The 26,522-nt window shown below is 44.8% G+C and overlaps 1 protein-coding gene across 5 annotated transcripts; it reads right to left on the reverse strand.

Moving 5' to 3' along the window:
- Window positions 1-199: 199 nt before the first annotated feature.
- LOC311117139 (uncharacterized protein) lies at window positions 200-26,522 on the reverse strand. 5 transcript variants are annotated; one of them, XM_084192124.1, is made up of 12 exons: window positions 26,436-26,522; window positions 23,485-23,624; window positions 23,209-23,262; window positions 21,741-21,830; window positions 21,546-21,620; window positions 14,585-14,662; window positions 13,706-13,783; window positions 12,826-12,903; window positions 11,817-11,867; window positions 11,545-11,713; window positions 11,370-11,435; window positions 201-428 (listed from the first exon to the last, which is right to left on the reverse strand). In XM_084192124.1, the coding sequence occupies exons 2-12, from the start codon at window positions 23,509-23,511 to the stop codon at window positions 412-414; spliced, it is 783 nt and encodes a 260-aa protein (XP_084048250.1). In that variant the 5' UTR covers window positions 23,512-23,624; window positions 26,436-26,522; the 3' UTR covers window positions 201-411. The 5 variants fall into 5 exon arrangements, with proteins under 5 accessions (XP_084048251.1, XP_084048250.1, XP_084048249.1 ...); XM_084192123.1 differs by lacking the exon at window positions 26,436-26,522 and having other exon boundaries at window positions 23,485-24,404; XM_084192126.1 differs by lacking the exon at window positions 26,436-26,522 and adding an exon at window positions 22,158-22,405 and having other exon boundaries at window positions 23,209-24,403.

Raw genomic sequence — 26,522 nt, forward strand, 5'->3', positions numbered from 1 at the left:
TTTTTTCTGCGAAGAGAACTAGCCACGTCAGTGCCCTACAGCGCCTCCCCGTGGAGACTTTGGAAAGTTGAAGGCGATAACCTAAACTATTTATTCTAGACATATACAAGGTCTCTCAAACCTTCCTTATACTCTTCTAGATTCAGATACGGATTTGCATCCAGCCTGTGCACGGTCCAAAGACAAACAATATTTCAGTCAAGTCACTTTTATTGTATACAAAAATGCAGAAAATCATTCACTCCATTACATCAAATTTGGCAAAAAATATAAAAAGAACACAAAAAAGAAAAGAAAACAAATGTCCAGGTGGGGTGTATTTATGGTTGGATCTCGTACCCCAGCGGGTCCAGACTCTTATCCAATAAGAGAAGAGACGACTCCCTCATCTTCTGAAGGAACTTCCTCAGCTCATCTTTGGAGAACACCTGAGACAGAGAGAGAGAAGAGACAGAACATAGTTAGCAAAAAGAAGAAGAGGATGGGAAAGTAGAAGAGTGGAAGAGGAGACAGCAAGGAGAGCCCCTGAATGTTACTTTTGAAGCTTGCCCTCTTATGAAGTTCAATGCAACCACTGAGCAAGAGACCTGTGATGGTACCACACAACCTCTGAACAATACTTTTCAAACTGACCCTTGTTTGAAGCTCAATGCAACTACTGAGCAAGTGACCAGTGTTGGCAATGCACACCCTCTGAGCAACAATTTTCAAACTGACCCCGAACCAACAAAAAGCTCTGAAGTCGATGTCAGTGAACACACGGTACAATCCCAACCAGGCCCGTCTGGGAGAGATCGGTGCTCTGACAGTCTTTGTAATCAAAGTGTTGATTTGGAGAACAAATTAAGTGACACCTTCACCTTTGACAACACCCTTGAGTTGGATCCCAACTTGCTGGTCACATCCACTCCCATGGTTACGTCTAAGGCTTTTAGGAAACCAGAGAGACCCTCGGATGTGCGGAAAAGGTTATCTCCGGGCTTCCTGCCAAAACCAGCCAAACCACCAGCTATCTCTAAACTTGTCACTAATAGGAAGACGTTCCTTCAGCCCCAGAGTGTCACCTCCAATCCCAAATCACTGCTACCCCCACCGAGATCTGTGTCCCAGCTTCCGTCGCTGACTGGCCTGCCAAAGACCAAGCCAGCCCCTGTCGCTTTAGCCCCCTCGAAGCCATCCTCCTCTGCCATACCCAGCACCAGACGCAAAACACTAGCAGATGCTTCGGGACATGCTGCAGTCACTGTTTCTCAGCAGGTAGGCTATTGGGAGTGCTAAGTGTGGTTACATCTCAACAGGATATTATATTATTGTATTTTTTAAATGAATATTAAGGCGATATTTATCAGTTTGAGATGATCCTCTACCAATCCATCCACTGTATTTAGTTAAGAGATGCAACATTGAATCAACAGACTGTACAAAGCTATTCAGTCAATGTTTTTTCCTCCATTTCTCTCCTAGGCCTCAACAGATAATACTTCCAGTAGTAGGCGTAGCACAATTCCAGGTGAGCAGCTGTTCCAGTTCCTTTGAATCTGTCGGGTATGTATGGCTCTGTCTCAAAGTTTAAACCTTTCATCGTATCCTATCCTCTGCAGATTTCTGATCTGGCAGGACATGGCAGGGGAAAGCAATATAGTGGAAACGTATCTTTTCCTTTTACCCCTGTGTTCACAAAGAAAAGGAGATAAGGAGAAGAAGCCATTTTAGAGTACTGAGCCTAAAGGGAATCTCAATCATACTTCCCGCATTCCTTAAATCCTCTCTCCTCGCCTCCTTCTCAAACGCATTTGATGAAAATGTTCTTGGGGAGGAAATTATGCGAAGAATCAAGAGATACAATTAAGATTGACGTCTTTTGGTAGACCATCACGCTCTTCCAAAAAAGTTTGGTTGGTGTGTAAAACCGAAGAATCTAGATTAGCAAAAATGGAAAGGTTCCGCATAAAGCTCACTTAATTTAAATATATATATATACACACACACAGTGCATTCGGAAAGTATTCAGACCCCTTGACTTTTTCAACGTTTTGTTACGTTACAGCCTTATTCTAAAATGTACTAAATTGTTTTTTCCCCCCACACACAAGCAAAAACAGGTTTTTAGAAATGTTTGTTAAAAAAATAAAATAATGAAATAACATTTACACAAGTATTCAGACCCTTTTCTCAGTACTTTGTTGAAGCACCTTTAGCAGCGATTACAGCTTTGCACACCTGTATTTGGGGAGTTTCTCCCATTCTCTGCAGATCCTCTCAAGCTCTGTCAGGTTGGATGGGGAGCATCGCTGCACAGCTATTTTCAGGTCTCTCCAGAGATGTTCAAGGCTGGGCTCTGGCTGGGCCACTCCTGCGTTGTCTTGGCTGTGTGCTTAGGGTCGTTGTCCTATTGGAAGGTGAACCTTTGCCCCAGTCTGAGGTCTTGAGCGCTCTGGAGCAGGTTTTCAACAAGGATCTCTGTACTTTGCTCCATTCATCTTTCCCTAGATCCTGGCTAGTCTCCCAGTCCATGCCGCTGAAAAACATCCCCACAGCATGATGCTGCCACCACCATGCTTCACCGTAGGGATGGTGCCAGGTTTCCTCCAGACGTGACGCTTGGCATTCAGGCCAAATAGTTCAATCTTGGTTTCATCAGACCAGAGAATCTTGTTTCTCATGGTCAGAGTCCTTTAGGTGCCTTTTGGCAAACTCCAAGCGCGCTTTCATGTGCCTTTTTACTGAGGAGTGGCTTCTGTCTGGCCACTCTACCATAAAGGCCTGATTGGTGGAGTGCTACAGCAATGGTTGTTCTTCTGGAAGGTTCTCCCATCTCAATAGAGGAACTCTGGAGCTTTGTCAGAGTGACCATCGGGCCCTTCACCCCCGATTGCTCAGTTTGGCCCGGCGTCCAGCTCTTGGTGGTTCAAAGTTCTTCCATTTAAAGAATGATGAAGGCCACTGTGTTCTTGGGGACCTTCAATGCTGCAGACATTGCAGTGACACATCCATAACCTGAGCGGAAACCAGATAGCATACCAGAGAGAATACTACAGACATCAAGAAAGCCAGTCAGTTGATTATTGATAAGTTTTTCCAACACTTTTGATAAACAGGGCAAAATAGAAATTGGCCTATAACAGTTAGGATCAGCTTGATCTCCTTCTTTAAATAAAGGACGCACCGTGGCTGCTTTCCAAGCAATGGGAACGCCCCCAGAGAGGAGAGAGGGTCAGATAAGCTTGGCGATGATAGGGGCTGCAACCTTAAAGAAGAAAGGATCTAAACCATCTGACCCAGATGTTTTTTTTGGTATAAAGTTTAAGGAGTTCCTTCAGCACCTCAGACTCAGTGACCGCCTGCAGGGAGAAACTTTGTAGCGGGGTAGGGGAAAAAGAGGAAGGAGCATTGAGGCTAGTCCCATTAGAATGGCTGGAAGATGAGGAAATGTTGGACGAGCAAGGAGGCATGGCTGAGTCAAATAGGAATCCTGACATAATGAAGTGGTGATTAAAGAGCTCAGCCATGCGCTCCTTGTCCGTAACAACCACATCATCAACATTAAGGGCCACGGGCAGCTGTGAGGAGGAGGGTTCTCCAGGTCTTTAACCGTTTTCCAGAACTTCTTGGGATTAGACCCACAGAGCGAGAACTGCTCCATAAAGAAACTAACTTTACCCTTCCGGATAGCCTGAGTGCACTTATTTCTCATTTGCCTGAACGAGAGCCAGTCAGCCTGAGTAAGCGTGTGCCGAGCCTTTCGCCAAATGGAATTCTTGAGGTGGAGTAACTCTGCCAGATCACAGTCAGGGGCTGAACCTGTTTTTAATTCTCATTTTGTTTATGGGGTTGTGTTTGTTAACAATACCACTGAAAATATAAAAAAAGAAGGTCCAAGCGTCTTCAACAGAGGGGATCAAGCTGATTCTATACCAATTTACAGAGGCCAGGTCATGAAGGAAGGCTTGCTCATTAAAGTTTTTTAGCGCCTATGACAAATCAGGACAGGTCGTTTAACTGAGCAGCCATTACGAACACAGGCTGTAAAACAGTGATCACTAAGGTCATTACAGAAAACACCAGACGGATACTTATCAGGATTATTTGTGAGGATAACTTCAAGGAGAGTAGCCTTTTCTGGGTGTTTGGAGTCATACCTTGTGGGATTGGTAATACCGTATTTTCCGCACTATAAGGCGCACCGGAGTATAAGCCGCAGCAGCTAAAAAAAGCATTTCACAGGGATGCTGGCCCATGTTAACTCCAATGCTTCCCACAGTTGTCAAGTTGGCTGGATGTCCTTTGGGTGGTGGACCATTGTTTATACACATGGGAAACTGTTGAGCGTGAAAAATCCAGCAGCATTGCCATTCTTGACACAAACCGGTGCACCTGGCCTACTGCATCGCAGTGCTTGAGGTGTTAGGTCCCAGGCTGGGTCACAGCCGCCCGTGACCGGGAGACCCATGAGGCGGCGCACAATTGGCCCTGCGTTGTCCGGGTTAGGGGAGGGTTTGGCCGGCCGGGATTTCCTTGTCCCATCGCGCTCTAGCGACTCATTGTGGTGGGCCGGGCACCTGCAAGCTGATTTCTGTCGCCAGCTGGACGGTGTTTCCTCCGACACATTGGTGCGACTGGCTTCCGGGTTAAGCGAGCAGTGTGTCAAGAAGCAGTGCGGCTTGGCAGGGTCGTGTTTCGAGGACGCATGGCTCTTGACCTTCACCTCTCCCGAGTCCGTAGGAGAGTTACAGCGATGGACAAGACTGTAACTAGCAATTGGATATCACGAAATTGGGATGAAAAAGGGGTAAAAGTAAAGAATTACAATTAAACGGTGCACCTACTACCATACACTGTTAAAAGGCACTTAAATATGTTTTCTTGCCCATTCACCCTCTGAATAGCACACATACACAATCCATGTCTCAAGGTTTAAAAATAATTCTTTAACCTGTCTTCTCCCCTTCATCTACACTGATTTTAAAGTGGATTTAACAAGTGACATCAATAAGGGATCATAGCTTTCACCTGGTCACTCTGTCGTGGAAAGAGCAGGTGCCCTTAATGTTTTGTACACTCAGTGCCGGTTTTCCAGACACAGATAAAGCCTAGTCCTGGACTAAAAGTGATTTCAGTGGAGAATGTCCATTGCGAATGCTTGTTAGTCCAGGACAAGGCTTAATATGTGTCTGCGAAACCGTCCCATAGTGTATACAGTAAGTGTTTTCTAGTAAATACATTAATCGAGGTTCAGCTCCATGGACAGCATCTAGCCAGTTTGGACTATTGATTACCCTCAAACTGGACCACCAGTGGTTATTAGCAAGATGTGATGATTTATATAACAAGTAGCTTATGAAGATACTGGTCCCGTTCCAGGCTGATTTATATTGCAGTCCTGCCGCATGCAGCAACCAAAGGTTGCATGCAACGTCGTGAATGTACACAGTCAGGCATGAGATTGCTATATAATATGATGTGGTTAGCTAATATGTAAACCCCTATCCAGGTGTTGCGATATCTGGACGGAGACTGCAATGTAGAGGCCATGATATACCTCTTGGTACTAACACTAAAATAAGTGGAACATTTCAGGGCCTATAAACTATGCATGGTTGAATAGTCTACCAGGGTCTGGAATACTGTTGGGAGGAATGCACCTCTCATGTGGAAGTCAATTAATCTCATAGCTTTTTGATTGAGTCATGTTTGCATACTTATTGACCTTTTTTTGTCCACTACCTGTAGGTCATAGACTACAATGTAGTGAGGACTGGTTGAGTTATGATAATGCAATGGAGTCTACAAAAGGAAGATGGAAATGTAATCAGTGGCTGTTCCCAAATCGCTCCCTACCCCTCGGCTCTGTAACCCTTCGTTTCTGCAGATCTGTAAGGCGTAAAGCAATATGGTGGAAGCTTTACCACTGTACTGCTTATAGCCATCCAGACCCTACAGATCTGCAAGTGACTTGAATTGGGGAACGATTTTGGGACCAGCGTGTGTTTGAGAGCATCTAGATTCTCCTACATGGTGATGGTGTCCAGTTCGTGATTAACCAATAGTGTAAATTGGTTATATGCTGTCCACGGTTCTGAATCCTAGAATTGCTATATTGCAGGTAAAGAATTATGTTTACATTTTACATTTTAGTCATTTAGCAGACGCTCTTATCCAGAGCGACTTACAGGAGCAATTAGGGTTAAGTGCCTTGCTCAAGGGCACATTTACGTCATTTAGCAGACGCTCTTATCCAGAGCGACTACAAATTTAAAAAAAAAAAATTTGGGGGGGGGGGGGGGTAGAAGGATTACTTTATCCTATCCCAGGCGTTCCTTAAAGAGGTGGTGTTTCAAATGTCTCCGGAAGGTGGTTAGTGACTCCGCTGTCCTGGCGTCGTGAGGGAGCTTGTTCCACCATTGGGGTGCCAGAGCAGCGAACAGTTTTGACTGGGCTGAGCGGGAACTATGCTTCCGCAGAGGAAGGGGAGCCAGCAGGCCAGAGGTGGATGAACGCAATGCCCTCGCCTGGGTGTAGGGACTGATCAGAGCCTGAAGGTACGGAGGTGCCGTTCCCCTCAATATATTTTAATATTCTGAGTGTACAAAACATTATGAACACCTGCTTTTTCCGTGACATAGATTGATGAGGAGAATCCAGGTGAAAGATATGATCTTTTATTTATGTATGTTGTTAAATCAACTTCAATTAGTGTAGATGAAGGGGAGGAGACAGGTTAATGAATGATTTTTAAGCCTTGAGACAATTGAGACATGGATCGTGTAAATGTGCCATTCAGATGGTGAATAGGCAAGACAAAAGATTTAAGTGTCTTTGAACGGGGTATGGTAGTAGGTACCAGGCACACAGGTTTTTGTCAAGAACTGCAACGCTGCTGGGTTTTTCACGCTCAAAAGTTTCCTGTGTGTATCAAGAATGGTCCACTACCCAAAGGACATCCAGCCATTTTGACACAACTGTGGGCCGCATTGGAGTCAACATGGGTCAGCATCCCTGTGGGACGCTTTCGACACCTTGTAGAGTCCATGCCCCGTCGAGTTGAGGCTGTTCTGAGGGCAAAAGAGAGGGGAGGTGCAACTCATTATTAGGAGGGTGTTCTTAATGTTTTGTATACTCAGTGTATGCTTTTTGCTTTATGTAATGGCATATGTTTTATTGCTTCATGTAATGTATTTTATCTATTGAAATATAGTTTTGAAATATTTTTAAATGTAGTTTCATGGGGATTTATTATGTTTTCCAGAATCTCCAACCAAATTCGGAGATCAGTCTCTCCAGTACCCAGTCATCTGTCCATGAAGAGTGACTTCTCTATGGATCGTCCTATACATTTTAGTGATGGACCAGTGACCTTTGACCCTAGGTAAGTTACTGGTCAGAATTGATGATATTACTATTGAAGAGGAGAATCTTCTAGATCTGAAACCAGATGTATTTTGTGTATCTGAGTATATACTGTAAAGCATCTGCTTATAATTATTTGTTTATGTAATATATTTTAATACACTGAGTGTAGAAAACATTATGAACACCTGCTTTTTCCGTGACATAGATTGATGAGGTGAATCCAGGTGAAAGATATGATCTCTTATTTATGTAAGTTGTTAAATCAACTTCAATCAGTGTAGATGAAGGGGAGGAGACAGGTTAATGAATGATTTTTAAGCCTTGAGACAATTGAGACATGGATCGTGTAAATGTGCCATTCAGATGGTGAATAGGCAAGACAAAAGATTTAAGTGCCTATGAACGGGGTATGGTAGTAGGTACCAGGTGTTGGGTTTTATTTTTCTCATAATTGGATCTGTATGTGATGAATAGCTTGGAAGGAATGCATTAATGAGGAGCACTGTACTGATATGGATTGTTTCACATAACAGGCTGTTATTCATGTAAGGAACATTAGGGGTAGGACAGATAAGACTTGTATTTCTTACAGATACGAACACTCTCTCTTTGATGTCTGTGAAACTGTCCTTGAACATGGAGTACAGTGGAATGGTGTCTTTTGGGTGCTGACTCCACAGGTTATAATGATAGCAACTTATGCCTGGCAACAAATGGAATGCCGAGGAGTTGGGACCAACCCCTGCGCCAACGGATTGGCTGAATGGAGTCTGGACCACACTCAGTCCTTTGTTCTGGTTGGCCAACAGAAGAGGTGGAGGCTTTCTGTCAGAGTATTTTGCTAGTTCTAGCCTGCTGGTAGCCTGGTTCTAGCCTGCTGGTAGCCTGGTTCTAACCTGCTGGTAGCCTGGTTCTAGCCTGCTGGTAGCCTGGTTCTAACCTGCTGGTAGCCTGGTTCTAGCCTGCTAGTAGCCTGGTTCTAACCTGCTGGAAGCCTGGTTCTAGCCTTCTGGTAGCCTGGTTCTAACCTGCTGGTAGCCTGGTTCTAGCCTGCTGGTAGCCTGGTTCTAACCTGCTGGTAGCCTGGTTCTAGCCTGCTGGTAGCCTGGTTCTAACCTGCTGGTAGCCTGGTTCTAGCCTGCTGGTAGCCTGGTTCTAACCTGCTGGTAGCCTGGTTCTAGCCTGCTGGTAGCCTGGTTCTAACCTGCTGGTAGCCTGGTTCTAGCATGCTGTTACCCTGCTGGTAGCCTGGTTCTAACCTGCTGGTAGCCTGGTTCTAACCTGCTGGTAGCCTGGTTCTAGCATGCTGTTACCCTTCTGGTAGCCTGAATATAGCCTGGCTCCAGCCTGCTGGTAGCCTAGTTCTAGTCTGGTGCTAGACTGCTGGTAGCCTGGTTCTAGTCTGGATATAGCCTGCTGGTAGTCTGGTTCTATTCTGCTGGTAGCCTGGTTCTAGCCTGCTGGTAGCCTGGTTCTAGCCTGCTGGTAGCCTGGTTCTAGCATGCTGTTACCCTTCTGGTAGCCTGAATATAGCCTGGCTCCAGCCTGCTGGTAGCCTAGTTCTAGTCTGGTGCTAGACTGCTGGTAGCCTGGTTCTAGTCTGGATATAGCCTGCTGGTAGTCTGGTTCTATTCTGCTGGTAGCCTGGTTCTAGCCTGCTGGTAGCCTGGTTCTAGCCTGCTGGTAGCCTGGTTCTAGCCTGCTGGTAGCCTGGTTCTAGCCTGCTGGTAGCCTGGTTCTAGACTGCTGGTAGCCTGGTTCTAGCCTGCTGGTAGCCTGGTTCTAACCTGCTGGTAGCCTGGATCTAGCCTGCTGGTAGCCTGGATCTAGTCTGGTTCTAGCCTGCTGGTAGCCTGGTTCTAGCCTGCTGGTAGCCTAGTTCTAGCCTGTTGGTAGCCTAGTTCTAGCCTGTTGGTAGCCTAGTTCTAGTCTGGTGCTAGACTGCTGGTAGCCTGGTTCTAGTCTGGATATAGCCTGCTGGTAGTCTGGTTCTAGCCTGCTGGTAGCCTGGTTCTAGCCTGCTGGTAGATTGGTTCTAGCCTGCTGGTAGCCTGGTTCTAGCCTGCTGGTAGCCTGGATCTAGTCTGGTTCTAGCCTGCTGGTAGCCTGGTTCTAGCCTGCTGGTAGCCTAGTTCTAGCCTGTTGGTAGCCTAGTTCTAGCCTGTTGGTAGCCTAGTTCTAGTCTGGTGCTAGACTGCTGGTAGCCTGGTTCTAGTCTGGATATAGCCTGCTGGTAGTCTGGTTCTAGCCTGCTGGTAGCCTGGTTCTAGCCTGCTGGTAGATTGGTTCTAGCCTGCTGGTAGCCTGGTTCTAACCTGCTGGTACCCTGGTTCTAGCCTGCTGGTAGCCTGGTTCTAGCCTGCTGGTAGTCTGGTTCTAGCCTGCTGGTAGCCTGGTTCTAGCCTGCTAGTAGCCTGGTTCTAACCTGCTGGAAGCCTGGTTCGAACCTGCTGGTAGCCTGGTTCTAGCCTGCTGGTAGCCTGGTTCTAGCCTGCTGGTAGTCTGGTTCTAGCCTACTGGTAGCCTGGTTCTAGCCTGCTAGTAGCCTGGTTCTAACCTGCTGGAAGCCTGGTTCGAACCTGCTGGTAGCCTGGTTCTAGCCTGCTGGTAGCCTGGTTCTAACCTGCTGGTAGCCTGGTTCTAGCCTTCTGGTAGCCTGGATATAGCCTGCTGGTAGCCTGGATCTAGCCTGCTGGTAGCCTGGATATAGTCTGGTTCTAGCCAGCTGGTAGACTGGTTCTAGCCTGCTGGTAGCCTAGTTCTAGCCTGCTGGTAGCCTAGTTCTAGTCTGGTTCTAGCCTGCTGGTAGCCTGGTTCTAGCCTTCTGGTAGCCTGTATATAGCCTGCTGGTAGCCTGGTTCTAACCTGCTTGTAGCCTGGATCTAGCCTGCTGGTAGCCTGGATCTAGTCTGTGGATTTAGTGTCAAGAGAACACTTTTGGCAGAACACAATGCAGTTTTTCCTCCAGTATTTCTTACATTTTATGCAATTTTGCAAACTAGCATATCGAATAACTCTCTGCAGAATGTGTCCTACCAGGTCTGAAAACAGTGACGAACATAGCACATAGAAGCAACGGGCATGTGGGGGGAGGGTTCTTGAAATGTTACATCCACTTCCAGCGGACCAGGTTAACATTCACAAGGCCGCAGGGCCAGACGGATTACCAGGACGCGTACTCAGAGCATGCGCTGACCAGCTGGTAAGTGTCTTCACCGACATTTTCAACCCCTCCCTGACCCAGTCTGTAATACCTACGTTTCAAGCAGACCACCATAGTCCCTGTGCCCAATAACACCAAGGTAACATTTACATTTTCTTTTACATTTTAGTCATTTAGCAGACGCTCTTATCCAGAGCGACTTCCAATTAGTGAGTGCATATATTTGTCATACTGGCCCCCCGTGGGAAGCGAACCCACAACCCAAGCGTTGCAAGCGCCATGCTCTACCAACTGACATACAGGAGGGCCATAACTATCGCCCCGTAGCACTCACTTCTATAGCCATGAAACGCTTTGAAAGGCTGGTCATGGCTCACAACAACACCATCCCAGACACCCTGGACCCACTCCAATTCGCATACCGCCCCAACAGATCCACCGATGACGCAATCTCAATCGCACTCCACACTGCCCTTTCCCACCTGGACAAAAGGAACACCTACGTGAGAATGCTGTTCATTGACTACCATAGTGCCCACAATGCTCATCACTAAGCTAAGGACCCTGGAACTAAACACCTCCCTCTGCAAATGGATCCTGGACTTCCTGACGGGCCGCCCCCAGGTGGTGAGGGTAGGCAACAACACATCTTCCACGCTGATCCTCAACACGGGGGCCCCTCAGGGGTGTGTGCTTAGTCCCCTCCTGTACTCCCTGTTCACCCATGACTGCGTGGCCGCGCATGACTCCAACACCATCATTAAGTTTGCCGACGGCACGACGGTGGTAGGCCTGATCACCGACATTTATGTGACATAACTTAAAGATATTACCACATATATACAAGTCAGGATACCTTTGCATTGATGTAGGTCAGCAATGGTTTCTTCGCTGGAATCATCATCACTCATTTCTACTTCATCTGGTTAGGTAAAAAACATTTACGGCCAATTATTTAAATTAAGGACTAACAACACTTATAATAGTTATATTTGAAGTGACTAAAAACTATATTTCAAACAAAATGTTACCTTCAGGATTGACCTCAATGTCATCCAGCCCTTTCCCCTGCAGGTAAGGCAGTCTTCCTTTTTCGATTGACCTCTGTCTCTCAGCTATCTCTTTTTTAGCCTTCTCATAACGATCCTCACAACGATCATGATGGCGCCTCAGATTTTGCAGATGGCGTCTTTTTCTAAGCTGTACAAATCAAAAATTAATTTGTATAAGTCTTACTTGAAATTTCTGTGTTAACAAAGAACATTAACTATTTTATCTAATGAAAATAATGCAGCTTTCTTACCTGCTTTGCAGTAGGACACTGGAAGGGTACAAATCCACTGGACTTGCTTGCCTTGAATTAAATGATGAAAAATAAATATTTGTTTGTAATAACACAGTACCGTAACAGTAAATTAGGATATTATACATTATACTGTATGTGAAAATAATTTGGCTTAAGAAATTGACAATACTGTTTTTGGATCTGGGGTTTTTAAGCAAGATTCTATAGAAATGGTTAAAACTGTACAATATCTGCTAACCAACAATATGAGGACCTGGGATCTTGTCAATTGTTGTCTGCAACAAAATACAACAATAACATGTCAGAAATATTGTGTTATATAATATAGATCATATCTAATTAGTAAACAGATGATCATACTCAGTTCAGTCACAATATATTCCTACCACCTGTCTATCATAATCGCCTTTGGGGTGAGACTCATTGCTGAGGTCAAGGGCTGCATTGACCACAGATGTTAGGAAAGATAATTCATATGTGGATCTGGGCTTTTTATGCAAGACTCTGGTTGGGTCATACCATATCGGGACGTCATCTGAAACACATTTACGTCTTGAACAGACTAAGTACGAAATGAGGACATGACGACTGAACACTTCTAGAGTCAAGGTTCCAGACTTTGAGTTATCCTTTTGTGGTCAAAGACAGCTCACAGCCTGAAAAGTAATGTAAATGGATCTACTGCCATATAAATTAAATCACGCAAATTGATAAGAAGTATGTTAAATGGGCAAAAACATTGCCCCCCCCCCAAAAAAGAAAAACAGGCATTAGAGAGAATAAAGATTAATTTTATGTTTTGAGGGGCGGTTAGTTCTGTCAAATGGTCGGGCTAATTTTGTTTACGCAATGATATCGAAACAAGTTACGGGATGTTGATATTGTGAACATTTTACAAAAAAAGTTGGTTGTAATACAGTAAAAAGCCATTTAATTTATATATTGGAATGAACTGAGACATCAATTTAATTTAAATAGAAAATATCTACAATAAATGTTTAATAACCTGTTGGAAGGATGAAGTGGATTTCTGTCTCACTTCTGGGTCTGCTGAAGGTTGAGCTGGGATCTTGTCACTTGGTGTCTGCAACGAAATACAACAATAACATGTCAGAAATATTGTGTTATATAATATAGATCATATCTAATTAGTAAACTAATGATTGTACTCAGTTCAGTCACAATATATTCCTACCACCTGTCTATCATAATCGCCTTTGGGGTGAGACTCATTGCCGTGGTCAAGGGCTGCATTGACCAAAGATGTTAGGAAAGATAATTCATATGTGGATCTGGGCTTTTTATGCAAGACTCTATAGAAATTGTTAAAACTGTACAATATCTGCTAACCAACAATATGAGGACCGTGTAACACACACACTCTACTCTGGTTGGGTCATACCATATCGGGACGTCATCTGAAACACATTTACGTCTTGAACAGACTAAGTACGAAATGAGGACCTGACGACTGAACACATCTAGAGTCAAGGTTCCTGACTTTGAGTTATCCTTTTTTGGTCAAAGAAAGCTCACAACCTTAAAAGTAATGTAAATGGATCTACTGCCATATACATTAAATCACGCAAATTGATAAGAAGTATGTTAAATGGGCAAAAACATTGCCCAAAAAACAAACAAACATAGGCATTAGAGAGAATAAAGATTAATTTTATGTTTTGAGGGGCGGTTAGTTCTGTCAAATGGTCGGGCTAATTTTGTTTACCCAATGATATCGAAACAAGTTACGGGATGTTGATATTGTGAACATTTTACACAAAAAGTTGGTTGTAATACAGTAAAAAGCCATTTAATTTATATATTGGAATGAACTGAGACATCAATTTAATTTAAATAGAAAATATCTACAATAAATGTTTAATAACCTGTTGGAAGGATGAAGTGGATTTCTGTCTCACTTCTGGGTCTGCTGAAGGTTGAGCTGGGATCTTGTCACTTGGTGTCTTCAACGAAATACAACAATAACATGTCAGAAATATTATGTTATATAATATAGATCATATCTAATTAGTAAACTAATGATTGTACTCAGTTCAGTCACAATATATTCCTACCACCTGTCTATCATAATCGCCTTTGGGGTGAGACTCATTGCCGTGGTCAAGGGCTGCATTGACCACAGATGTTAGGAAAGATAATTCATATGTGGATCTGGGCTTTTTATGCAAGACTCTATAGAAATGGTTAAAACTGTACAATATCTGCTAACCAACAATATGAGGACCGTGTAACACACACACTCTACTCTGGTTGGGTCATACCATATCGGGACGTCATCTGAAACACATTTACGTCTTGAACAGACTAAGTACGAAATGAGGACATGACGACTGAACACATCTAGAGTCAAGGTTCCTGACTTTGAGTTATCCTTTTGTGGTCAAAGAAAGCTCACAACCTGAAAAGTAATGTAAATGGATCTACTGCCATATAAATTAAATCACGCAAATTGATAAGAAGTATGTTAAATGGGCAAAAACATTGCCCCAAAAAAAAAAAACATAGGCATTAGAGAGAATAAAGATTAATTTTATGTTTTGAGGGGCGGTTAGTTCTGTCAAATGGTTGGGCTAATTTTGTTTATGCAATGATATCGAAACAAGTTACGGGATGTTGATATTGTGAACATTTTACACAAAAAGTTGGTTGTAATACAGTAAAAAGCCATTTAATGTATATATTGGAATGAACTGAGACATCAATTTAATTTAAATAGAAAATATCTACAATAAATGTTTAATAACCTGTTGGAAGGATGAAGTGGATTTCTGTCTCACTTCTGGGTCTGCTGAAGGTTGAGCTGGGATCTTGTCACTTGGTGTCTGTAACGAAATACAACAATAACATGTCAGAAATATTGTGTTATATAATATAGATCATATCTAATTAGTAAACTAATGATCATACTCAGTTCAGTCACAATATATTCCTACCACCTGTCTATCATAATCGCCTTTGGGGTGAGACTCATTGCCGTGGTCAAGGGCTGCATTGACCACAGATGTTAGGAAAGATAATTCATGTGTGGATCTGGGCTTTTTATGCAAGACTCTATAGAAATGGTTAAAACTGTACAATATCTGCTAACCAACAATATGAGGACCGTGTAACACACACACTCTACTCTGGTTGGGTCATACCATATCGGGACGTCATCTGAAACACATTTACGTCTTGAACAGACTAAGTACGAAATGAGGACATGACGACTGAACACATCTAGAGTCAAGTTGATACCCTCCCTCCATATACTGATCCAGGCAGTTCTGTCCCAGTCTAGTCGATACCCTCCCTCCATATACTGATCCAGACAGTTCTGTCCCAGTCTAGTCGTTACTCTCCATATACTTATCCAGACAGTTCTGTCTCAGTCTAGTCGATACCCTCCCTCCATATACTGATCCAGGCAGTTCTGTCCCAGTCTAGTCGATACACCTCATCCCATACTGATCCAGACAGTTCTGTCTCAGTGTAGTCGATACACCTCATCCCATACTGATCCAGACAGTTCTGTCTCAGTCTAGTCGATACACCTCATCCCATACTGATCCAGACAGTTCTGTCTCAGTCTAGTCGATACACCTCATCCCATACTGATCCAGGCAGTTCTGTCCCAGTCTAGTCGATACACCTCATCCCATACTGATCCAGACAGTTCTGTCTCAGTCTAGTCGATACCCTCTCTCCATATACTGATCCAGCCAGTTCTGTCTCAGTCTAGTCGATACACCTCATCCCATACTGATCCAGACAGTTCTGTCTCAGTCTAGTCGATACCCTCTCTCCATATACTGATCCAGACAGTTCTGTCCCAGTCTAGTCGATACTCTCCATATACTGATCCAGGCAGTTCTGTCTCAGTCTAGTTGATACCCTCCCTCCATATACTGATCCAGACAGTTCTGTCTCAGTCTAGTTGATACCCTCTCTCCATATACTGATCCAGGCAGTTCTGTCTCAGTCTAGTCGATACTCTCCATATACTGATCCAGACAGTTCTGTCCCAGTCTAGTCGATACACCTCATCCCATACTGATCCAGACAGTTCTGTCCCAGTCTAGTCGATACACCTCATCCCATACTGATCCACACAGTTCTGTCTCAGTCTAGTCGATACCCTCCCTCCATATACTGATCCAGACAGTTCTGTCCCAGTCTAGTCGATACCCTCCCTCCATATACTGATCCAGACAGTTCTGTCCCAGTCTAGTTGATACCCTCCCTCCATATACTGATCCAGACAGTTCTGTCTCAGTCTAGTTGATACCCTCTCTCCATATACTGATCCAGGCAGTTCTGTCCCAGTCTAGTTGATACCCTCCCTCCATATACTGATCCAGACAGTTCTGTCTCAGTCTAGTCGATACACCTCATCCCATACTGATCCAGACAGTTCTGTCCCAGTCTAGTCGTTACTCTCCATATACTGATCCAGGCAGTTCTGTCTCAGTCTAGTCGTTAATCTCCATATACTGATCCAGACAGTTCTGTCTCAGTCTAGTTGATACCCTCCCCCCATATACTGATCCAGGCAGTTCTGTCCCAGTCTAGTCGATACCCTCCCTCCATATACTGATCCAGGCAGTTCTGTCCCAGTCTAGTCGATACCCTCTCTCCATATACTGATCCAGGCAGTTCTGTCTCAGTCTAGTCGTTAATCTCCATATACTGATCCAGACAGTTCTGTCTCAGTCTAGTTGATACCCTCCCCCCATATACTGATCCAGACAGTTCTGTCCCAGTCTAGTTGATACCCTCCCTCCATATACTGAACCAGACAGTTCTGTACAAGTCTAGTTGATACCCTCTCTCCATATACTGATCCAGACAGTTCTGTCTCAGTCTAGTTGATACCCTCCCCCCATATACTGATCCAGACAGTTCTGTCCCAGTCTAGTTGATACCCTCCCTCCATATACTGAACCAGACAGTTCTGTCCCAGTCTAGTTGATACCCTCTCTCCATATACTGATCCAGACAGTTCTGTCTCAGTCTAGTTGATACCCTCTCTCCATATACTGATCCAGACAGTTCTGTCTCAGTCTAGTTGATACCCTCCCTCCATATACTGATCCAGACAGTTCTGTCCCAGTCTAGTCGTTACACCTCATCCCATACTGATCCAGGCAGTTCTGTCCCAGTCTAGTTGATACCCTCCCTCCATATACTGATCCAGACAGTTCTGTCCCAGTCTAGTCGTTACTCTCCATATACTGATCCAGGCAGTTCTGTCTCAGTCTAGTTGATACTCTCCATATACTGATCCAGACAGTTCTGTCTCAGTCTAGTCGATACACCTCATCCCATACTGATCCAGACTGTTCTGTCCCAGTCTAGTCGATACACCTCATCCCATACTGATCCAGACAGTTCTGTCCCAGTCTAGTCGATACCCTCTCTCCATATACTGATCCAGGCAGTTCTGTCTCAGTCTAGTCGTTAATCTCCATATACTGATCCAGACAGTTCTGTCTCAGTCTAGTTGATACCCTCCCCCCATATACTGATCCAGACAGTTCTGTCCCAGTCTAGTTGATACCCTCCCTCCATATACTGAACCAGACAGTTCTGTCCCAGTCTAGTTGATACCCTCTCTCCATATACTGATCCAGACAGTTCTGTCTCAGTCTAGTTGATACCCTCTCTCCATATACTGATCCAGACAGTTCTGTCTCAGTCTAGTTGATACCCTCCCTCCATATACTGATCCAGGCAGTTCTGTCTCAGTCTAGTCGTTACCCTCCCTCCATATACTGATCCAGACAGTTCTGTCCCAGTCTAGTCGTTACACCTCATCCCATACTGATCCAGGCAGTTCTGTCCCAGTCTAGTTGATACCCTCCCTCCATATACTGATCCAGACAGTTCTGTCCCAGTCTAGTCGTTACTCTCCATATACTGATCCAGGCAGTTCTGTCCCAGTCTAGTTGATACCCTCCCTCCATATACTGATCCAGACAGTTCTGTCCCAGTCTAGTCGTTACTCTCCATATACTGATCCAGACAGTTCTGTCCCAGTCTAGTCGATACCCTCCCTCCATATACTGATCCAGACAGTTCTGTCTCAGTCTAGTCGTTACTCTCCATATACTGATCCAGGCAGTTCTGTCCCAGTCTAGTCGATACCCTCCCTCCATATACTGATCCAGACAGTTCTGTCTCAGTCTAGTCGTTACACCTCATCCCATACTGATCCAGACAGTTCTGTCTCAGTCTAGTCGATACCCTCCCTCCATATACTGATCCAGACAGTTCTGTCTCAGTCTAGTCGATACCCTCCCTCCATATACTGATCCAGACAGTTCTGTCTCAGTCTAGTTGATACCCTCCCTCCATATACTGATCCAGGCAGTTCTGTCTCAGTCTAGTCGATACCCTCTCTCCATATACTGATCCAGACAGTTCTGTCCCAGTCTAGTTGATACCCTCCCTCCATATACTGATCCAGGCAGTTCTGTCTCAGTCTAGTCGATACACCTCATCCCATACTGATCCAGGCAGTTCTGTCTCAGTCTAGTCGATACACCTCATCCCATACTGATCCAGGCAGTTCTGTCCCAGTCTAGTCGATACACCTCATCCCATACTGATCCAGACAGTTCTGTCCCAGTCTAGTTGATACCCTCTCTCCATATACTGATCCAGACAGTTCTGTCCCAGTCTAGTCGATACCCTCCCTCCATATACTGATCCAGACAGTTCTGTCCCAGTCTAGTTGATACACCTCATCCCATACTGATCCAGACAGTTCTGTCTCAGTCTAGTCGTTACTCTCCATATACTGATCCAGACAGTTCTGTCTCAGTCTAGTCGTTACTCTCCATATACTGATCCAGACAGTTCTGTCCCAGTCTAGTCGTTACTCTCCATATACTGATCCAGACAGTTCTGTCTCAGTCTAGTCGATACCCTCCCCCCATATACTGATCCAGACAGTTCTGTCTCAGTCTAGTCGATACACCTCATCCCATACTGATCCAGCCAGTTCTGTCCCAGTCTAGTTGATACCCTCTCTCCATATACTGATCCAGACAGTTCTGTCCCAGTCTAGTCGTTACCCTCCCTCCATATACTGATCCAGACAGTTCTGTCCCAGTCTAGTTGATACCCTCCCTCCATATACTGATCCAGACAGTTCTGTCTCAGTCTAGTCGTTACTCTCCATATACTGATCCAGGCAGTTCTGTCTCAGTCTAGTCGTTACCCTCCCTCCATATACTGATCCAGCCAGTTCTGTCCCAGTCTAGTCGTTACCCTCCCTCCATATACTGATCCAGCCAGTTCTGTCCCAGTCTAGTCGTTACCCTCCCTCCATATACTGATCCAGGCAGTTCTGTCCCAGTCTAGTCGTTACTCTCCATATACTGATCCAGACAGTTCTGTCTCAGTCTAGTCGATACACCTCATCCCATACTGATCCAGCCAGTTCTGTCCCAGTCTAGTTGATACCCTCCCTCCATATACTGATCCAGACAGTTCTGTCCCAGTCTAGTCGTTACCCTCCCTCCATATACTGATCCAGACAGTTCTGTCCCAGTCTAGTTGATACCCTCCCTCCATATACTGATCCAGACAGTTCTGTCCCAGTCTAGTCGTTACCCTCCCTCCATATACTGATCCAGACAGTTCTGTCTCAGTCTAGTCGTTACCCTCCCTCCATATACTGATCCAGACAGTTCTGTCTCAGTCTAGTCGTTACTCTCCATATACTGATCTAGGCAGTTCTGTCTCAGTCTAGTCGTTACTCTCCATATACTGATCCAGGCAGTTCTGTCTCAGTCTAGTCGTTACTCTCCATATACTGATCCAGACAGTTCTGTCTCAGTCTAGTCGTTACTCTCCATATACTGATCCAGACAGTTCTGTCCCAGTCTAGTCGTTACCCTCCCTCCATATACTGATCCAGACAGTTCTGTCTCAGTCTAGTCGTTACTCTCCATATACTGATCCTGACAGTTCTGTCTCAGTCTAGTCGTTACTCTCCATATACTGATCCAGGCAGTTCTGTCTCAGTCTAGTCGTTACTCTCCATATACTGATCCAGACAGTTCTGTCCCAGTCTAGTCGTTACCCTCCCTCCATATACTGATCCAGACAGTTCTGTCTCAGTCTAGTCGTTACTCTCCATATACTGATCCAGGCAGTTCTGTCTCAGTCTAGTTGATACACCTCATCCCATACTGATCCAGGCAACAGAATAAGAGTATTCTGGGTCCCATTTTAGACAGGCAACTGATAAGACACATAATCACTGTACTGAGTAGAAATATATGACTCTATCCCATATACTTCTCTAACTGACAGGAGGCTATTGTGATTGATCACTGCCATGAAGGCATCAGTTCCTTATCATAAAAGCAGATTACACAGACTGTAAACATATTCTCCAGCAATCAATGTGGACCAGTTAAACACTCAACACCCTATAAACTAAAGCATCAATGCAGCCTCTCAGTCTGAGATAACTGTCTCCCTGATGAACAACAGAGAGGAAGGAGTCCCAGACTAGTTTGTCATTCCAGAGGTCCATTTGAACCCCAGTGAGTCAGAGAGGAAGGAGTCCCAGACTAGTTTGACATCCCAGAGGTCCATTTGAACCCCAGTGAGTCAGAGAGGAAGGAGTCCCAGACTAGTTTGACATCCCAGAGGTCCATTTGAACCCCAGTGAGTCAGAGAGGAAGGAGTCCCAGACTAGTTTGACATCCCAGAGGTCCATTTGAACCCCAGTGAGTCAGAGAGGAAGGAGTCCCAGACTAGTTTGACATCCCAGAGGTCCATTTGAACCCCAGTGAGTCAGAGAGGAAGGAGTCCCAGACTAGTTTGACATTCCAGAGGTCCATTTGAACCCCAGTGAGTCAGAGAGGAAGGAGTCCCAGACTAGTTTGACATTCCAGAGGTCCATTTGAACCCCAGTGAGTCAGAGTGGAAGTCAAGAGGTGACTGAATGTTCTAACATTCTAACTAAGATAAACACCAATCTCTCTCTATGACTCAGACTTCCTCACAGACAGATAGACCCCCTGACAATTCTCCCCAAAGCTGTGTGACATGTCTTCAAAACCAAGGGGACCTGCTAGCCAATCATAGCTCACCATTTATGTTTAAAATAAGTAAATGACAGTGCATTTGTATTCTAGTTTAGCAGATGCTCTTATCTAGAGTGACAATCAGTTCATTCAACTAAAGTAGGTAAAACAGTATATCAACAGGAAAAACAACAGAACCAAGACAAAAGCCTTTATATTTTTTGAGAGCATCTACTGTATGTAGTACTTAGTTGATGAAAGCGACAACCAATAGTGAAACTAGTGTAAATCTAACTATGTGGAGAAGAATCCAGGTTCAACACCTACACAACTTCTATACCAGTAGTTTGGCTGCTAACAACACATGAAGAGGAACTATTCCTTCCTTAGAAATGAACTAATATCCACTATTCTAGGAGTAAACTAAGATATACTGCAATTGGAAATTCAAAACATCAAATATTTAAATGTAAAAAACGTAATTAAAATATGAGACTAGAAAATATTATGGAAACTGAAAAGTCTGGGATATAATGTCCATTGAGGGTCTTAACGGTTTTCATCTGTCTGCTTCACGCAAACAATAAGTTGATTAACTAAAGTTGAGCCAAAGACGTGTGGTTTCTATATCAGCAGGGTACAGGCAACAAAGACAGCCAGCTGTCAAGTCACTTCATACCTCTTTCATGGTGAAAACGTCTTTGTCTGCACCTGCCTGCTGTAATAAGATGTGCAGTTTCTCTTTTGGTCGTACCTGGGAAAAAATAGCACATAAAACAAAAACGTTATTTTAGATTCAATGTCATTGTAAACAAATATGATGTAAAATGTGTGATAGAGAGAGAGAGGGAGAGCTATTTAAGTTAATACTTACAAGTTTCTCATTGTCCAACGTATTTATTTGGGAACCAGTTCTATGCCATTCTGACATTCTCTCACAATTCTCTGCCATTCTGTCTTTCACCTGTTGAAGAGTAGAGCAAAAAATACATTTAAAATGTCAAAGTTAACATGCAATGCCTTATAAAAGTATACAATTACATACACGTCAAGACAAGCTTTGGAAGACAGAAACAAGCTTACCTATCTAAATAAATAGAAGTACTAAAGAGTAGACGTCCCTTATACACACACACACACATCTCTATAATACACCCTTCATATTCTGTACATAAAGTGTAGGAACCACTTCCCCGTCTCCCCGGGATTTAAATAGGCTCGGAAAGACATGTCAGGGCTAGCATTGCTCCGGCTGTTGACGCCGGTGTAGGGCTGAAGCCAGATTACTAACCTCCCTTGACATGTCGAAGCATGACGAGCACACCGCTTTGAGTCACCCACCTAGCGGCCACCCTGCGTCTGTGCACCCCCCTCCACCCTTAGTGCCGAGTTGGATATGCCCGGCATGTCCCAGTTTACTACAGCTCCGCATTATGTAATAATCAGCTGTCAGACTGATGTGGGCAGGTTTGGAGGAAGGGTGTCTCGAATGGTTGCTTTGTAGGTTCCTGGACTCTTATCTTCCATTTTGTTTTCGATCTTAAAAAATTAGTGTAGCAAATAGGGATTTGGTTAAAGAATCTGGCAATGTCTGTATATATATTTATTTTTTAAAGAAGTGAATGTCCAGGGTTTTCAATAACAAAATCTGGTCACTTATTTCCTTTCACATATTTCTTATTTTCATCCAAATTATTCCAACGGAAAAAATGGTATTTGGGTAAGAAAGGGCTATAAAAAACTGATGCAACTTAAATATATTAATTTAATGAGGGGATTTAATTAAATATTTTAGCACACATGCAGGCTTATAACTTGACAAAACAGATGAAAAGGAACTGGCTTTTCTAGCTAGCTTGTAAACCAATTCAAGTTACACTAGCAATTTTATTTTCCAATGCATGTAACATTGGGTTAACCACAGTGTATTGATGTATTCTGAATCAAAGACATGTTTACCAATTATGCTAAACTTATTAGCTAGCTTGCCAACATAGCTAGCATCGTTAGCATCGCTAGCACGCTAACCCTTAGCTAGCACGCTAACCCTTAGCTAGCACGCTAACCCTTAGCAAGCAGTAAATAAGTATAAGGTAGAAACATGCAAAGTAACAATTGCACATTTATGAATTGTTTGGATAAGCCTACCAATTTCAATGTCATGACGCAGTATATCTGACACAACATTGTCAATGCATGTTGGATTCCACCGAAAGACATTTGGGAGCTAACATTAATTAATTAAAAATAAAGACAACGGGAACATGCATTGCTTGCCAATACACCAAATACAAATACAATTTTAGCTAAAATATTGGTTAGCAGTTTAGTTAATAGCTTACCTTCTTGCATGAACGTAAACATCTGCAACCATCCTCCTCTTCCTTAAAAAGGTGCTGCTCAAGGCAGAGACAGGCTTGCCAGGTCAATTGCTAATTTCTAAGAAGTCACTCAAAACCTGCCTTCAAAGCCTGAAAACTAGCACAATTTCAGCAGATTACAGGGAAATTAATAAATGTTTTAAAATGCCATGTTGGTAAAGTTGCAATATAGAAGTAGTATAAAACCTTGCACCCAGCGACCAAAACCTTTCACCTGCAGCAAAGTTTCCAAAGTACCTCAATAAACCCCAAAAAAGCATACATGGCAACCCTGGGCAGAGACGTGTTGACCTGTGAAACTGTTGGTTGTGCACTCTGCAGAAGTCAGATATTTGTGGCTAATGTTAACATTCTGTGGAGGTCACCTGATCCTAGATCTGTGAAAAGGTTGACAACAACACAGTTTATGTTTGTGTTAGAGAGCACATTACAGGCCTGTCTGAATTTTATTTAGTCATTTGAAATCACATATTTTAATGTTAAGCTTTGATTTGTAACACTAAATGTTTTGTCAGTGCATAGTATTCTGCAAGACAATCTGTGGAACATTTTCATATTAGTGGTACATTTGAGTGAGATTTTGAGCTAGCAGTTGGAATTTTGATACATTGTATGACACACCCTACACTACAGCCAATCAATGATCAGCCTCCCATCCCCTTCTCTGCTCCCATCCCCCTCTCTGCTCCAAGTCAAACATATAAGCCAACTACAGTGGGGAGAACAAGTATTTGATACACTGCCGTTCTATATCGTGGAGCTCCGCCCCATAGGGGAGCTCTGCTCCTAGTGGTTTACCCTCTGCCCTAAGGCAGCAGCAGCCTGAGACAAAATTATGCACACACCTACAGCCAATAGGAGTACAGGTGTCCCTATAAGAGGGGGTGCCTCCCCTCAATCAGCCTCCCTTTTTCTTCAGCGACTGGACTAGACTGAAGAAGCCAAGAAGAGACGAAGAGAAGACTCAGGACGAAGAAAACGGCGTCGATTTTCCAGATCATCGATGTCGTCCTACAATGAGCACACCAAGCTTATCCATAGGGTAAGTATTTAACAAAAGCTCTTTTCAGAGCTCAATGTCGCTGTTCCCCTTGGCGGCTGTCGACCCCCCCGACATATGTTTCGTGGGTTGAGGGACACAGCACGCCAGGGACAGCTTCATTAATCCCCCACTATGTGCCAGCTGCGCCCTCCTTTTTGAAGGAGTGGAAGCAGCGTTGGGCATTTTTAGGGAGGATATTCCTCTTGAGGATGTGCTATCAGTGTTAGTCTCAGCTTCTGAGGCATCATCTGAAGGCGCTGACTCAGGAGATGACAGGGCTATTGGGGAAGAAATGAATATTCTATTGGAACAATTCATTACACTGACCCAGATGTTTAACACCCCTTTTCCTTCGGGAAATTGTGAGGTCATTACATCCCTGGATGATGACGCCACAGCCTCTCTGTGCCTGAATTCTCAGGTCTCATTGAGTGGGCTGCTAAACAGCGGGAGATTAAGCTGCCCCCCATTCCCTCCAACCCGGAAGTGGATATGAGGAAGGGCGGCCGTTACTCTCGCTACAGCTTGGCGTCAGACGGCGGCCTCAAGCAGCAAGGGAGCGGGCCTCGTCCCCCCCCCTGCAGCGCCAGAGGTGCCGGCGAGAGAGGTCATTAAAGCGTCATCCTGGCATCACCCGAAGGGCGGCCAGAAGAGACGCCGTTTATGACAGGCGAGGGGGAGAGAACGGAAGACGGCACAGCGCCTGCTGTGACCGAGCCCACTGCCCCCCCCCACTCTACCGTTGAGTGTATGGAGGAGAATGTTTTTTGTTGATGTGTGTAATAAAGGGTTGGCTCTACTTGACACTGTCAAAAAAGAGCCCCTTTTCCATAATACATCCGAGAGCGTTCGACCTTCCTCACTCTCGCTCTCTCTCTTACCACTATGAGTGCAGCTCAGCCCACCATGGTGCGTTGCTGAATGCACACATAAGGCAGGTATATAAAAGGTATTAAGTGTACCTTATAAAGACCTCACTTTACAGACTCCTAGGAGTGCTGTAGTGAGTGTCTCACATAGCAGGCTGCAGTCTCAGCCAGATAATGGCATGATGACGCGACCGCTATTCGGGACGGCGCTCTGTCTCAGGCTAACGCCTCAGTCAGTGCAGTTCAGACCCGTGCTGCGGTCACGGAGGGCCTGATTACTACGGTTACGGGCGTAACCAACGTATCGGCGCCCCCGTTTTCTCTCAGAACGCGCTGATAATAACCAAATTGGGGATGGCGCACTATCACAGACTAAGGTCTCTGTTAGTACGACCCAGACCCATGCTGCGTTCAAGAAGGGCCCGATTACCACGGTCACGAAGGTGCCCAGTGTATCGGCGCCCCCACTTCTTTCTGAACGCGCTAATACTCACCACACTGAGCGTAGTTCAGCCCACCAGAGGTGCAGAGCTGAACGCACACAGGAGGTGAAGTGAGGAAAGATACCAAGACACCATCTTGGCTTATCTCAAAGAGACCTCACTTTACAGACCCCAAGGAGTACTGTAGTGAGTGTCTCTCATAGCAGTCTGCAGTCTCAGTCAGGAGACATGATGACGCAGCCGCTATTTGGGGATGGCACACTATCGCAGACTAAGGTCTCGGTTAGTGCGATTCAGACCCATGCTGCGTTCACGGAGGGCCCGATTACCACGGTCACGAAGGTGCCCAGTGTATCGGCGCCCCCACTTCCCTTTGAACGCGCTAATACTCACCACACTGAGCGTGACTCAAACCAACAGGGGTGCAGAGTTGAACACACACAGAAGGTGAAAGTTAAGAAGGTATCAAGGCGCCGCCTTGTTTTTACCTCATAGAGACCTCATACTACAGACTTCACCTAAGATGACGCAATCGCTTGCTGGGGATGGTGCCCTGCCGCAGGCTGTGGCCTCGGTCAGCGCAATTCAGACCCGCGATGCGTTCAAGGAGGGCAGGAATACGACGGTTACGGGTTTAACCGATGTCCCTACTCCTCTTTCTTTCTCAGAACGCATTTCCTCTTGCATTGCCTGAACTCTGCAATCGACCATAAACACACGTTTCTACAATGAATCAGGAAACACCTATCCCACCCCCCTCCTCCCTCTCCCTCCAACCCTCCTCCCCCCTCCCCCTCTTGGGGTCCCCAGGTCGTGCCTCTCCTGGTAACTTACTGATGGGTCTGAAGAGGGTGTCTGTGCTGCTGGTCGACTGCAGGAAAACACCGGGACGGAGGGACAGCCCTAACCGTCGCTCTCTCA

This window comes from Coregonus lavaretus (assembly GCF_964263955.1).
Source record: "Coregonus lavaretus genome assembly, contig: HAP1_SCAFFOLD_820, whole genome shotgun sequence".
Taxonomy (NCBI): domain Eukaryota; kingdom Metazoa; phylum Chordata; class Actinopteri; order Salmoniformes; family Salmonidae; genus Coregonus; species Coregonus lavaretus.